This window comes from Triticum dicoccoides, chromosome 7B (assembly GCF_002162155.2).
Source record: "Triticum dicoccoides isolate Atlit2015 ecotype Zavitan chromosome 7B, WEW_v2.0, whole genome shotgun sequence".
NCBI classification, from domain to species: Eukaryota; Viridiplantae; Streptophyta; class Magnoliopsida; order Poales; family Poaceae; genus Triticum; species Triticum dicoccoides.
In genome coordinates, this window is record NC_041393.1 from 530818948 (window position 1) to 530835286 (window position 16339).

The 16339-nt window shown below is 46.6% G+C and overlaps 1 protein-coding gene and 1 pseudogene across 1 annotated transcript; both read right to left on the reverse strand.

Annotated features, from left to right (window-relative positions):
- Positions 1–2505: 2505 nt before the first annotated feature.
- Positions 2506–6026, reverse strand: LOC119336365 (annotated as a pseudogene).
- A 6645-nt stretch (positions 6027–12671) lies between these two features.
- Positions 12672–15230, reverse strand: LOC119340059 (G-type lectin S-receptor-like serine/threonine-protein kinase At2g19130). Its single transcript, XM_037611971.1, has one exon. The coding sequence runs from the start codon at positions 15228–15230 to the stop codon at positions 12738–12740; it is 2493 nt and encodes an 830-aa protein (XP_037467868.1). The 3' UTR covers positions 12672–12737.
- Between the last annotated feature and the right edge of the window lie 1109 nt (positions 15231–16339).

The following is a 16339-nucleotide window of genomic DNA, read 5'->3' on the forward strand; positions in this document are numbered from 1 at the left end:
CGGTGGTGAGTGTTGGCCGGGGTGAAAACCTGTTCTATCTTCGGATGGACCGGCGGCGGCGAAGCTCGTTCCCTTCTTGAAGGCGTCGTCGCGGCCATCATTGCCCGTCAATGTTGCTCCAGGGGAAACTCTAACCCTCAGGTTGGGCGGTGGCGGCGCTCCGGTGTCGTATCCTTCCTGAAGGCGCCTCCTTGGAGCCCACGGTTGGTCGTATGCGGCTTCATCTCTTCGCGGTGGCATGTTCACGGCTGAGGACCCCGGTTGCTCTTGTGGTGCTTGGGGTGGGGTTGCTGCGCTCAGCGCCTATGTATCCTGCCTTGGGCGTGTGCGTGTGTTGTGGTGACGTGCTTTTATACCGGATTGTGGATGATCGTTGCTTTATATATAAAGCGGGGCGAAAGCCTTTTTCAGTAAAAACATTTTCCTGCATTAGCAAAAAATGATGGAGAGCGTGCAGTGCAGTTTTATTGAAGATTCATATGTTTCAACTGCAGTTTTATTTGTTTTTGATCTGTAGTATTCATGTATTTGTCTGTACATCCCCATACTATTTTTCCATAGACTTTATGTATGTTGGGTAGTACTAGCCTGCTCCTTAGGCGGTTTTCCTTTTATACACTGACCTTGAAGGGTTTATACTGTGTATGTGTCACTGTAAATAGCTTGATGCGTCACTGTAAATACCTTGATGCATGTATGTATGTCGGGCAATACTGTTTTTCTAGTTTGTTCCTTAGGTTGTTATTCCTTTTCTAGAGTGAGCTTATAGGCTTCACTGTGCAGGTATGTTTGTATGATTGGTATTACCGAATTTAAAGGCCGGTTCCTAGGTTAGTATTGTTGCTTTTCCTTTTTACAGTGATCTTAAAGGCAATTTACTGTCTATACACAACTGTTGGTAGTATGATGGATGTATGTATGTTGGGAAAAATGATTTGTCCAGCCTACTTCTCAGGTTGGATTGTAGATGTGTTTTATAGTTGAAACCTTAGTTTTTTATGCATGTATGTATGTTAGGGAAGACCATTTTCCCAACCTACTTCTTACTTGGTTTGCATGCATACATGTGTTGGGTAATACCAAATTTTTAGGCTGGTTCTTAGCTTAGTATTTCTTTTGCTTTTTACAGTGAGATTTAAGGCAATTTACTGTATACATGCGACTGTAAGTTCGTATGATGCATGTATGTATATAGGGAAAAAACATTTTTACCAGCCTACTTCTAAGGTTGGATACTTGTATTGTAGATGTGCTCTTACAGTTGGTATGTAGGTGAGTTACAATTGTTATATTCCTGTAAATCATGTGTTTTTTACAGTTAAAACCTGAGCTTCTGATGCCTATTTTTGTTATTTTCCTGTTGTTCACTGATGTTACAGTTTGCTGCTTCTGACATGTTAACTACTTCATGAGTTATTTACTGCTCTCTACTTTTTCTATGTAAATGCCAACAAATGATGAATTTACAGTAGCAAAAGAGTGGAGTTACAGTGTGTTGTTTTTGTAATCTGTTCAATTTCTACTTGGAAGTCACTATATATCTAGTTTGCTGTGGTGTGCAGTAGTCACTGAATTTTTACAGTCCCTAAATCTCCGAATTCCTGTTTTCCTATGTCAGATCTTTCTTTATGATGGAGCATTTGTGTTGTTCTTGGGGGTAGAAGTGTTCCAGGTGTGAAGAGAATAACAAGGGATCGATCAGATGTGAATGGGATGCAGTGATTCTGTGAGCAACTACCAGATTTGCCCCATGTTCAGGTGCAAAGGGGCCTCAGATGCAACGGTCAGGTTTAGTGCATCTATTACACTGTTACATTTTTTACTGAAACTATTTTGGTTTCAGTCGTTTTTTGGTCTCGTGATATAAATTCACATACATTCATTTTTTCTGTTGTTTCTTTTGTCGTACATACATATATACATACGCCTGTCACGTTGTTACTAGATGAAAAAATTGATTGAAGTCCAATTTTTTTTCCAGTCGACTGTAATATAGACACTCTCTAAATAAAAGTAGCATTCTAATAAAATAGCTAGCATGTAGGCGCACAGGTTGATGACTAGTTTATAAGTAATGATATTTGTGAGTTCAGATAGCCTTCAACATTTATCATTTAATTGTTGTACTTGTGTCTTTTTTTATTAATAGTTGTATTTTTTGTTTTCTCAATTTATTCACTAAGTGAGTTAGTATTGCCGTACAATATCAAATGCACTATAAGATGCAAGAAATTAATTAATTATCATATCATTCTAGATTTTATAATCCTTGAGCTATTAGGCCTTGTACAATGGAAGGTGCTTAGGGGAGGTGCTTAGAGAAATAAACCAGGCTTTTCTTAAGCACCGGTGCTTATTTGTACAGGATAGACGCTTAACTAAGCGTCTCTCCTGTAGAAATAGGCACCGGTGCTTCAGAAAAACCCGGTTTATTTTTCTAAGCATCTCTCTAAGCACCTCCCATTGTACAAGGCCTTACACGCTCCAAACGAGAACCATAAAATTTGCTGAAGTAAATAAAATAGAGATCAAATGAACTATAAGATGCAGGAAACAAATTATTTATAATATTATATGACCTTTGAGCTATTACACGTCCAAATGAGAACCATAAAATTTACTGAAGCAAATAAAGGTAGCGTACACAATACAAATAGTTAGAATTATTACATCAAAGTGACATCAGAGCATTATGTTGTTATAGCCGCAAGCAGTCTTGGCATTGGAGGCATATCAAGCTCCATTAGACCCTCAAGAACTCTGACCACTTCACCCATTGTTGGCCGCTCCAGCTCATTATCCTGGATACACCAACATGCTACATTGCAAACTCTTTCAACCTCATCCAAGTTAAAGTCACCATGTAATTCTGGATCTACCAAGCTCTGCACATCTCCCTCATGAAGCTTGTTGATGGCTCGCACAGGGAAAAAAGCGACATGGTCGATGCTGCTAGTGTGCACAACAGAAGCATTCCTTCTTCCCGATATGATTTCTATCAGTACCATGCCAAAGCTGTAAACATCGATTTTAGATGTAATAGCAACCCCGCTAAGCCACTCTGGGGCAAGATACCCTGTAGTTCCCCTGAATGTAGTTAGAACCCGGCTAAAATCCCTTCCTATGACCGATGCCAACCCAAAGTCTGCAATTTTAGGGACAAACGATTCATTGAGAAGTACATTTTCAGGCTTGATATCACAGTGGATGATGCATTCGCGGCAACTCTGGTGCAGGTAGGACAATCCTCTAGCAACTCCGATGGCTATCTGATATCTGGTGCTCCAGTTGAGGACTGTACCATTGCTTTGGAACAGATGGGAATCAAGAGAACCATTGCACACGTGTTCATATACAAGCAGCCTCTTATCACCATGACAACAGAAACCAACCAATTTGACCAGGTTGATGTGCTGGATCAGTCCAAGTGCACTTACCTCTGCCCTGAATTGCTTCTCTCCCTGACGTGCACCTTCAAGCCTTTTCACTGCTACACTAGTCAGCTCACTTAAAACTCCCTTAAATACTGTCCCAAAACCTCCTGCTCCTAGCTTCACTGAGAAATTCTTTGTAGCACGGCCCAAATCGGCATATCTAAAGGCAACAACTCCAACACTACCTTGATTGGTGGCCGGTGATGACATACCACACCAGTTGAATCTGTTCCTTAAGATCACAAGTAGCAGCATGATCATCAGCAACCCAAAACCGATAACGCTTGCAGCAATAACAACTCGAGCTGCTGGTTTTCTTTTACTATCTCTTGTTGAACTCGGAACATCTCCCGCAGCAAGGCGAATGTACAGAGTATATTCAGAGCTGATCTCGATGCCATCATCCTTGTTTACACTGAACAACTCCCCATGCCAAACAGAGCATTTGCTGTCATGGTAGGAGTAAGCAGTGCAGGAGCAGTTGCTGAGGCAGGCTCATTCGCATTCGCTCCGAGTTGCAGGAGCATGCTGTAAACTCTGGGGGCCATAGGGCAATGCCACACGAGCTATGGGGTGGAACACGTCTGTGGAACTTCTGTTGCCATTGCAATCCAGCGGAGTGTTTCTGGAGCACCCTTCTGTCCGGTCACCGAGCTCCCAATCCTGAGGCGACGTTCTGGAGAAGCTCTCCATGCACTCGCATGGCGGGTGCGAGCTGCCGGTGCAGACAGTGAACGGTCCGCAGGCGGCGTATGGGGTGCAGGGATCAGCTGGGTTGACGTAGATGCTATGCCATGCCTGGTTGTCTTGCGACCACACGTTCAGCCTGGCCTGACCAAACACGTCCATGAAGAGGAACGAAGAGATCTCATCTGGTGAGGTGTACATGTAGTACTCCTCCTCCCTGTTGTTGACGTATTCTGGGACGACCATGCTGGTCTGTGGGCTCATTTGCAGCAGCTTCGTGATTGCTGGGATCTGCATCGACGAGTGGTCGTCAGGCGACCACCACCAGTACACTTCGGAAGGGTAGCCTCGACGCCTGGCGGTCACCATCCTTGTGCCATTGGTTACCAGTCCCACGCTGAAGGAGCCGAGGCCCGGATCAATCCGGCTCTTCCACGAGATGCCGAGACGGTTCAGGCTGGTGACCTTGTTCCAGCCGATCTTGGCGCCTGGGAGCAGGACGTCGGTTGGGTCGTCGAAGCTCTGCCACAGCACCTCGCTTGACAGGCTTTCTATGACGAGGTTCCCACTGCCCAAAAGGATGGCCCTCGTGTTGCTGGTGTTGGTTCTAGTATTGGAGATGTTGGTGTTGGTTCTAGTATTGGTGATGTTGGTGGACCAGACAACGGATTGGATGGCGTTGTTTAAGACGACAAGGTTGCCATCTTCTGAGATTTGAAGCTGTGTTGCTCTCAGATCGGGTCCGGCGATTGGCGTCTCCCGGTTGGCGACCCAGACGGGAGTGATAACATGGATCTTGCTGAACCATATGGCAAGGTACCAATGTGGAGAGGTGGATGACTTGCTGGTGTTGCCGGCACCGGGCTGGAAGAAGCCAAGCGTGAACTTGCCATTGCTGGAGACGAGCTTGTCGCCGACGGCAAATGTCTGGCCTGGCACGAGCGTATCGTCTTTTGTGGCTATGCTAGGAGGAATAGTGTGCATGGAAAGGAGGCCGAGGAACATGTGGAGTGTAGCCATGGCAGCTTTGCATGTATGTCTGCTTGCCCTCCCTCGACCCTGCCATTTAACGAAGGAGGCCTAGGAGAGTAGAGGAGATAGAGAGAGCGGACGTCCTGGACGCAGCGGGATCTGGACGACAATGGTTGGCCTGATCGAGGTGATGCACGTATTAAAAAGTGCTGGGAATGGCAAAGACAGCATATATCATTATATATAGATGAATACCGTGGCCACATGGCTGACACAAGGACCTTGTTTCATCTACAGCGCGGTGGGGGTGTGCCTTTCTGCATTCAACGGCCAATTTTGGCGTTTTGACCTTTTTGCGAAGCTTAAGCCGAATTTAATCCCGGTCTCAAATTTTTTTGGGATCTGACCATTTTCCCATCGCCGAGGTTGATGATGGTAGGGTATAACTGCCTACCGTCATAGCCCTTGGCGGTAGGATTCGACTGAGCTGTGACGTCTGTTTGACATGGAAAATACCCTATCACCAAGGTCTTTCTGCGTACATGCGTTATTGTAAAAATAAAATTACTAGGCTCCAAAGCTCTGACCATGAAGCAGGGGGCCTGCAGAGCTGCTAAAAGGGCGCTCCGCCGGCTCCGCTCCGCGGAGAGCGGCCGAACATGCGCTTAGGTGCTACGAGCCCTTATATATGCTTTCATGATATCAACCTAAAAAATTTCAAATTTAAACTTGTCAAGAATTTCTGAAAAAAATCATGGATGTACATGACATGTATGTCGACAACCCCTAAAATAATCTGATCCAAATTCGACATATACATAGAGAAAGAAAAAAGACAAATCCATCATGAATAGTGTCAAAAGAAGACAAAAGCAAAAATGACATTATTCACATCTGAATTTGTCTTTTTATTTACTCTATGTGTATGTTAAATTTTGAGCTGAATATTTTAGGGGTTGTCGACATATATGTCATGAACATTCATGATTTTTTTCAGAATTTTTTTGATAAGTTTGAATTTAATTCTTTTAAGTTGATAGTGGTATCACCTGATATTTTCCGGCAAACTGAAAGCCAGCGCCCCACTATACTCCTAACTTTTTTTTTGATCTGCCCACTGTACTCTAACTAGCACGCCATCCTTATGTGAATCGCGAAGGACCGCGCCGTCGATGCCGCGTGTGCACATGCCGCTGCGTCTAGGGATGCACTTCTCCGGAGATAGGTTGAAGACAACGAGAGGGAAGACAATGCAGACGAATATGCGACGACGACGCTGCTTGCATGCGGGCTCAAGTTCGTCCAGTTGCTGATCACGACAAATAGTGCAGACTTTTTTTCTTGACAAATAATGCAGACTTGGCGAGACCTAGGACCTATAGGACATGCAGTGAAGAATGGGTCCTGGGTGTTCACACTGGCGAACCATTCTATATGAATTTTGATTTTGCTAACCACATGTCGACTTTTTTTTTTCTCGAATACTAACCACATGTCGACTGACAAAATACTGTCTCAGTAGACTACAGAGTATGCCAGCTGCTTAGCAGGCCCATAAGCAAGGAATCTATGTAACATGACCGCTAGCAAGAGTCTCCAAACAATGCTTGCTTGGGCCATGTGCCTGTGTCCTGTAGCGTCAAGTGCTCTGCATGCCCACGCACTTAAAAATAATGTAGCAAGTAAGCAAAACAACGACTTGTTCTGCACATGATGGGTCCCATATATTTCAGTGCTTTAAGGCTTTCAGACGGCCATCTCACGCACTCAGAGCAACTCCAACGCGCCGAACCATTTCGCCTGCATGTGTCTGTTTGGGTCGTCGTCGACACAAAAGTCAGCCCAACGCGTCGAAGATTTTAAGACGGCCATCTCACGCACTTAGAGCAACTAGCGTGCCGACTCATTTCGCCTGCGCGTGTCTGTTTAGGTCGTCGTCGACACAAAAGCCAGCCCAACGCGTCGATTCAAATGGACGCGTGTCCGCTTTTCGTCCGCCTACAACTCATTCCTGGCCCAAGTTTGAGCCTGATTTGTGTCAGCGCGAACATGAAACGGACGCGCATGACACGCGCCTACTCCCCCTGGCCTGCCAGCCGGTGGCACAGCGACCACCATTTCCCTCCACTTTCCCTCCACTTACCCAAAACCCTCCCGCCCGCTCGCGCTCCCGATCGCTCACCATGGTCGATGCACCGACCCTCGATGTCGTCGCCGGCCTCGCGTCCCTCGCCTCGTCCGGCCTCACCCCCGCCGCCTCCGCCAAAGGTAAGCCTCGTGCACCCCGCAATACCGCAGCGCCGCCCAAGAAGCTGACGCCCGAGGAGCGGGTTGTGCAGTCGGCCTAGAGGAAGGGCCGGAGGCACGCGCAGGACGCAAGGGACGAAGCAGCGGCCGTCGCTGCCCTCTCCGCTGTCGCACAGCAGGAGGAAACCAATGCCTGAGTCACCACGGCAACGAGGGAGGCCCTGATCTACCTAGGGTTAAACCCTGACCAGCACGGGCTCGTCAGCGGCACCATGGCCGCGGCCAGCAGGGGCTCGTCGGCATTTCCTCGGATGGTGCTGCCAGAGTCGCCGCACGCGTCTGCCACGCAGCCGATTCCCGTCTTCCACGTCTATCTGCAAGCCTCCCGCTTCTCCAGCGAATGCTCGTCGGAGGTGAACTTGGTGGCGCTGTCCACGCCCGCGCACGCACATGTGGCCATCAACCTCAACGCCACGCTGGTGGCCGGTGCATCATCCTCTGGAGGGGCGAGGAAACGCCCGCGGGGGATACCAGCTGACATGCTCCCCGGCTCATGCAACTAGTTCGACAGAATGCCGGCGGCCGGTGACGATAAAACGGCCAACCGTTTCATCATCGAGAACATCATCTTCGAAGACAATGTGGCGGCCGCTGCCTTCATTGGCGGTGCCATGGTGGCTGCCTACGTTCTCGAGGAGACCCAAAGCCAAGACGGCCGAGTGCCATTCATGCCGGCGACATATGATCAAGCTGGCATGGATGACACCTTCATGCAAGATCGGGCCGGCATGGGCAGCACCTTCCCGCTCGAGCACGAGTTTCCGGAGGACTACAACCTCGAGGAAGAGGATTAAATGAACATCAACGGGGAGCCTTTGTTCGAGGACGAGCTCGCCAACCAAGCCGGCACGAAGCCGAAGAGCAAAAGCAAGCGGACGAAGGCATACATGCCATCCGAGGACAAACTCCTTTCTGAGTGTTGGAGGGACATTGGGCAGGACCCCAAGGTCGGCGCCGAACAAAAGGCATCAACCTTTTGGCTTCGTGTTCATCGTGAGTACCATGAACGCAAGAAGTTTGCGTCGTATCATATGCAAAGCAAGCGTGGCTGGGTGTCCCTCTCGAAGCGATGGAGGGTGATACAACAAGAGTGCAACAAATTTTGTGCCACCCTTGAGACCACCAAGGCACGCCCGTGAGCGGCATAGGCATGAAAGATATAGTATACATGCGCCCTCTTTGTATCCGTTTCCATGCTTGCATGTCCATTTGCCCATATGCTTGCATGCTATTCATTTGTAGGCATTGAAGGCCCAACATGAGGGCAAGTCCTTCAACCTCTCCCATTGTTGGATGGTCATCAACGGGGAGGAGAAGTTCAAGGCGCAATATGCCACCACCAAGGTGCGTGGGGTGGGGTGGGGGGGGGAGGAAGACGTAGAGGAGCTTGGGGAGGGTGAAAAGCCACGGCCGCGGGGGAAGACCGACACCAAGAAGGAGGACAAGCACGATGCGGCGTCAATTGCCTTGCTTGCAACAGTGGAGGGCATGATGAGCAAGAACGACACAAGGGAGGAGAAGCATTGGTAAGACAGGGAAGAGCAAGTGAACGCCTTCATGGAGATCCAAAGTAGGAGGCTTGAGCTCGACGCGGAGAAGCAAGCCAAGATGCTTGAGATGGAGGTGGAGAAGCTACCTTTTTCCTAGGATACATACAATCTAGAAGCAATGTTAACACATATTTTCTTCGTTAGAGAGCTCATATATGATAATATTTTGTACTGAGGTGGAAACCCTAGGTCTGAATTGAGGTTATACCTTGCAATGATGATGTTATTTGCATCGTCCCCTTGTTGAAGGGATTGCTCGGATGTGTTTTGGACTTGTAAGTGCATCTAATGCCCCTTAGTGATTTTGATGTATTGAAGACTTATAGGTTAAGGGACTAATGTGTTTGTGAGTGTACAAAGGTCTAATAAGTCTATGAGGAGTTTGATATTTCGGAAGAAAGTCGACCCCTAAAAATGAATGTCTTCAGTTGAAGACTTCGAAAATGAGGAAATTAATGTGACCTTGAAGATACTGATATTGATGCGAGGACTATGAAGCGTGAAGACTTCTGTTTTCGTAGTTTCATTTCCCTTTCTTGAGTCATATGAAACACCATACTGTTAAAGGGGGTCGAGGTAAAACCAAGGAAAAATTTCCAAGTGATGCTCATCTCAAAGCCCTACCCAATCCTTGGAGTGAAGCCTTTGGAAATCTCATACAGTTCAGTCAATTTCTTGAGTGATAGAGACGGGGATCTTCTAGTCTCTGAGGAATTTGTTCTGACTGAGGAGTTAGGAATTCGCAAGTGCGAATTGCCTACAGTGAGGAACATGATAGCCCTGAGGAATTTGAGAGCTCAAATTTTCAACCGTTGCTGTGCTATGCGCCAACTGTCCCAAATATCTTATCCACCTAACGATCATATCATTGAAGGGAATTTATGTCTTATCATGTCGGGCTGCTCCCCGGCTATAAAATAGCCTCCCCCCTTCAACCACTAGCTGGTTGGCTGCTCCGAGAGAAACTAACACTTGTCATAGAGCATCCCATCCTCCGAGAACTTTGAGCGAAAATCATCAGTGATGAAAAACCCAAAACCCCAACATCTAAAACCCAAAGTGATTGAGCATCACTGAAGAGATTGTTCATGTGTGGAACCGACACTTGTTATCTTTGAAGACTGTGCATCTTTCAGACGGTTAGGCGTCATGGTCTAGAGTATCCAAGAGGAATTGTGGATCGCCGGCTGACCAAGTCTGTGAAGGTTTGGAAGTCACCTTGAAGACTTACCACGAGTGGTTGGGCGAGGTCTGTGTGACCTTAGCTCAAGGAGAATACGGTAAGGACTGTATGTTCTTTGGTTTAAATACCAAGCCACTCCAACCAGACGTACAACTGTCACAACAGTTGGAACTGGTCTGCCAAATTACTGTCTTCACCGAGCTACTTGTTTTATTTCCTCAACCCTTTCAATTCCTCGCTCATGTGTTGATGAAATTGATCGTTACTGTTTGAAGACTTTGATTGAAGACTTTCTTAATTTCTTCAATCCTATTTCTTCAGTCATCTTGTCTTCTGCCTGCTTATCCTGTTTACACGCTACCTGTGCTCTATGTATGTTTCATTTCATCATGATGACTATGCTACTGTCTTGTTATGCATGCACCTGAGTACTTATTCCGTTGCTTGTATTTCGTCACTTAGCAAATTCCTCAAGTAGAAATTCCTCAGTGACGAATTTGTAAAAATCGCCTATTCACCCCCCTCTAGTCGATATAACACACTTTCAGGACTTGTTCTTCGGGTGAAACCCTAGATTCCGGCACTTGACGGTTATACCTGGCAATGATGATGTTATTTGCATCGTTCCCTTGTTGAAGGGATTGCTCGGATGTGCTTTGAACTCGTTCTTCAGGGTGAAACCCTAGATTCTGGCACTTGGCTGTTGAATCCGGTAACGATGGCGCTTGAGTGTCATTTCTTCTTGAAGGTGTTGCTGTTATAGAAACTTGTTGTCCTTGTGGTGTCAAGAGATGATTGATGCGGATATGGTTGTTGTTGTTTGTTGATCGTTGTGTTGATCGGTTTGGAGGACTTTTTCTTTCTCACTCCGGCATAGTTTTGGTCTTATATGACTTTGCTATTTGCCGCCGTGTATTTGTGTGCGTGCGTTGGTGTTGGTTGTGTGCATCCTAATTATGCAGAGGTCGGATGTGTGCTCATTGTGTTTTTATCCACTTGATGCTTCATTTTGAGTCAATAAAATGGATGCACTAATTCCCATTAAGAAAAGGAGAAACGAGCGCACTAAAAATTCTATTAAGTGGTCAGTTTCGTCTTCCATTAGTAGGCCAATCGTTTCAACTTCTTGCATGACAAAAAATGCTAGCGCGCATGGAACGGAGAAACCAATGTACTAATGGAGAAACCGGAACCAAAACATTGATGCCATCAATTGAGAGATGAATAGCAGTATTCACAACCATTTGGTTTCATTTTCCACCAGCGCAAAACTTTCAGCTTCTTTCCTGTCATGCATGAATGTGCCAAATGAGCCTATGTGGTTTCCGTAGAAATTATTGGATACTAAAACAATGCCCGTGCGTTGTAACGGGATATAAATCTTCTATTACGTCGGCTTATGATTTACCTGTCTATAATAATGTTATTGTGTAAATAAATGATCATCAAATTCTAACCATGAATTACCTTATATTTTTATCCGAAGTTTGGTAATTAATTAAAGTGGAATTGGTTCAGAAGGTAAGTAAATTAAGGTGATTGATTATCATAACATGGAAGGTTGGACGAAGGGGTGATGGGAAGAAAGCAATCACCTTTGAACGTAAGGTTCCCATTTCACCTTTCTTCCCACCACCCCTTCGTCCAACCTTCCATGTATATGATAATCAATCATCTTAATTTACTTACCTTCTGAACCAATTCCATTTTAATCATTTACCAAACTTCTAATAAAAATATAAGGTAATTCAAGGTCAGAATTAAACACAATCATGTTACTATTGACAGGTAAATCACAAGCTAACGTACTACAATATTTATATCCCGTTGCAACGCACGGGCATTGTTCTAGTATTTTTTTTTGCGGGTGGGGCATTGTTCTAGTAGAGATAACAGATGGTCTAGATCCCAATAATTCCTAACAATTACACTGTCATGTTTTTTACTGAAACTATTTTGGTTCTCAGTCGTTTTTTGGTCTTGTGACATGAATTCACATACATTCGTTTTTTCTGTTGTTTATTTTGTCGTACATACATATATACATATACATGTCATGTTACTGGATGAAAAAATTGACTGAAGTCCAATTTATTTCCAGTCGACTGTAATATAGACACTCCCTAAATAAAAGTAGCATTCTAAAAAAATAGCTAGCATGTAGGCGCACAGGTTGATGACTAGTTTATAAGTAATGATATTTATGAGTTCAGATAGCCTTCAGCATTTATCATTTAATTGGTGTACCTGTGTCTTTTTTTGATTAATAGTTTTATTTTCTGTTTTCTGAATTTATTCACTAAGTGATTTAGTATTGCCGGCCGATATCAAATGCACTATAAGATGCTAGAAATTAATTAGTTATCATATTATTCTAGATTTTATGATCCTTGAGCTATTACACGCTCCAAACGAGAACCATAAAATTTGCTGAAGCAAATAAAATAGAGATCAAATGAACTATATGATGCAGGAAAGAAATTATTTATTATATTATTTTATATTATAGTATATGATCTTTGAGCTATTACACGTCCAAACGAGAACCATAAAATTTCCTGAAGCAAATAAAAGTAGCATATACAATACAAATAGTTAGAATTACTACATCGAAGTGACATCAGAGCATTGTGTTGTTATAGCCGCAAGCAGTCTCGGCATTGGAGGCATATCAAGCTCCATTAGACCCTCAAGAACTCTGACCACTTCACCCATTGATGGCCGGTCCAACTCATTATCCTGGATACACCAACATGCTACATTGCAAACCCTTTCAACCTCATCCAAGCTGAAGTCACCATATAATTCTGGATCTACCAAGCTCTGCACATCTCCCTCATGAAGCTTGCTGATGGCTTGCACAGGGAAAAAATCGACATGGTTGTTGCCACTAGTGTGCACAACAGATGCATTCCTTCTTCCCGATATGATTTCCATCAGTACCATGCCAAAGCTGTAAACATCCACTTTTGATGTAATAGCAACCCCGCTAAGCCACTCTGGGGCAAGATACCCTGTAGTTCCCCTAAATGTAGTTAGAACCCGGCTAAAGTCCCTTCCTATGACCGATGCCAACCCAAAGTCTGCAATTTTAGGGACAAACGATTCATCGAGAAGTACATTTTCTGGCTTGATATCACAGTGTATGATGCATTCACGGCAACTGTGATGCAGGTAGGACAATCCTCTAGCAACTCCGATGGCTATCTGATATCTGGTGCTCCAGTTGAGGACTGTACCATTGCTCTGGAACAGATGGGGATCAAGAGAACCATTGCACATGTGTTCATATACAAGTAGCCTCTTATCACCATGACAACAGAAACCAACCAATTTGACCAGGTTGATGTGCTGGATCAGTCCAAGTGCACTTACCTCTGCCCTGAATTGCTTCTCTCCCTGACGGGCACCTTCAAGCCTTTTCACTGCTACACTAGTCAGGTCACTTAGAACTCCCTTAAATACAGTCCCAAAACCTCCTGCTCCTAGCTTCACTGAGAAATTCTTTGTAGCACGGCCCAAATCGGCGTATCTAAAGGCAACAACTCCAACACTGCCTTGATCGGTGGCCTGTGATGACATACCACACCAGTTGAATCTGTTCCTTAAGATCACTAGTAGCAGCATGAGCATCAGCAACCCAAAACTGATAACGCTTGCAGCAATAACTACTCCAGCTGCTGGTTTTCTTTTACTATCTATTGTTGAACTCAGAACATCTCTGGCGGCAAGGCGAATATACAGAGTATATTCAGAGCTGATCTCGATGCCATCATCCTTGTTTACACTGAACAATTCCCCATGCCAAACAGAGCATTTGCTGTCTTGGTAGGAGTAAGCAGTGCAGGAGCAGTTGCCGAGGCAGGCCCATTCGCATTCGCTCCGTGTTGCAGGAGTATGCTGTAAACTCCAGGGACCATATGGCAATGTCACACGAGCTATGGGATGGAACACGTCTGTGGAACTCCTGTTGCCATTGCAATCCAGCGGAGTGTTTCCGGAGCACCCTCCTGTTCGATCACCAAGCTCCCAATCCTGAGGCGACGTCCTGGAGAAGCTCTGCATGCACTCGCATGGCGGGTGCGAGTTGCCGGTGCAGACGGTGAACGGTCCGCAGGCGGCGTATGGGGTGCAGGGATCGGCGGGCTCGACGTAGATGCTATGCCATGCCTTGTTGTCCTGCGACCACACGTTCAGCCTGGTCTGACCAAACACGTCGATGAAGAGGAATGAAGATATTTCATCTGGTGAGGTGTACATGTAGTACTCCTCCTGCTTGTTGTTGACGTATTCCGGGACGACCATGCTGGTCTGTGGGCTCATGTGCAGCAGCTTCCTGAGTGCTGGGATCTGCATGGACGAGTGGTCGTCAGGCGACCACCACCAGTACACTTCGGAAGGGTAGCCTCGACGCCTGGCCGTCACCATCCTGGTGCCATTGGTTACCAGCCCCACACTGAAGGAGCCGAGGCCTGGGTCGATCCGGCTCTTCCACGAGATGCCGACACGGTTCAGGCCGGTGACCTTGTTCCAGCCGATCTTGGCGCTTGGGAGCAGGATGTCGGTTGGGTTGTCGAAGCTCTGCCACAGCACCTCGCTTGATAGGCTTTCTATGACGAGGTTTCCACTGCCCAAGAGGATGGCCCTGGTGGTGTTGGTGTTGGTTCTAGTATTAGTGATGTTGGTGTTGGCTCTAGTATTGGTAATGTTGGTGGACCAGACGGTGGATTGGGTGTTGTTGTTTAGGATGACAAGGTTGCCATCGTCTGAGATTTGAAGCTGTGTTGCTCTCAGATAGGCTCCGGAGATTGGCCTCTCCCTGTTGGCAACCCAGACGGGAGTGATGACATGGATCTTGTTGAACCATATGGCAAGGTACCAACCGGGAGAGGTAGATGAATTACTACTGATGTTGCCGGCGCCGGGCTGGAAGAAGCCAAGCGCGAACTTGCCGTTGCTAGAAACGAGCTTGTCGCCGACAGCAAATGGCTGGCCTGGCGCGAGAGTATCATTTTCTGTGGCTATGCTAGGAGGAATAGTGTGCATGGAGAGGAGGAGGAGGAGGAGGAGGCCGAGGAACATGTGGAGGTTAGCCATGGCTGCTCTGCACGTATGTCTGCTTGCCCTGCCTCGGCTCTGCTATTTAACGGAGGAGGCATAGGAGAGCAGAGGAGGAGATAGGTTGAACGTTGAAGACAACGAGAGGGAAGACAATGTAGCCGAATCGGCGTCAGCGCCGCTGCTTGCATGCGGGCCAAGTTCGTCCAGTTGCTGATCAGGACAAATAGTGCAGACTTGGCAAGACCTAGGACATGCAATAAAGCATGGGTCTTGGGTGTTCACTCTGGCCAACCATTTTAGTAAAACCTTTTCCCTGGGATAAACAATCTAGAAGCAACGTTAAAACATATTTTCTTCGTTACAGAACTCATATGTATTTGTACACAAAAAAAATTGTGTCAACTTTTTTCAGCATTCTATACATGTATGCATTTTAAATAATTTTCTTAAATGCAAACCAAAGAATTAAAACCCAAGTGGAATGTAGCTATCACTGGGGGGAAAACCTGAACCACTTGTTGTACACATTGCCAACTTACTGAACCACTTGGCAGGGACCATCTCATCCAATTCAAACGCATTCGACAATCACATGTTGTGCAGACTGCAGTAAGTTATATGCGGATTTTCCCTTTTTATCTTGCATCTTGTGGTATAATCCTTTCCCATACCCCAACTGATTCCGACGTTTTCTCCAGCGCCATGGGCGGGCTTTATGAGATTCGACTAGCAAGAGGTCGTTCGGTTGTAGAGAGATTGCTAGCAGTGAGGGATTCGAGCAGGTGACGTGCAGGTGCAAAGCCAAGATCTCGTCTCCCCAGCTAGACCATGCAATACCGACGTGCGCGTGTGGTGTTGGCTCGGAGCTCGGCTTCGGCAAAGAAAATCCCAAGTGATCAGGGATAAGGAGCGACGCCCGCTCCCGAGTCGCTCCCGCGGGCGACTCTGGGAGCCAACCCTAGCGCCGCCGCTCCCCAGCCCCCCTCCCCGCCCTCCCTCCCCTCGCCGCGCCGGTCGCGTCGCCGGCCAAAGGCCGCACGGCGTAGGCGGCGGCGGGGCGTCTTCTTCCCGCGAACCGGAGGCTTGTGTCGCGGGGCGCGGCCTTCTGCGTCGTCGGCGGTGGTCGTCGGCCGTCCTCGGGCTCT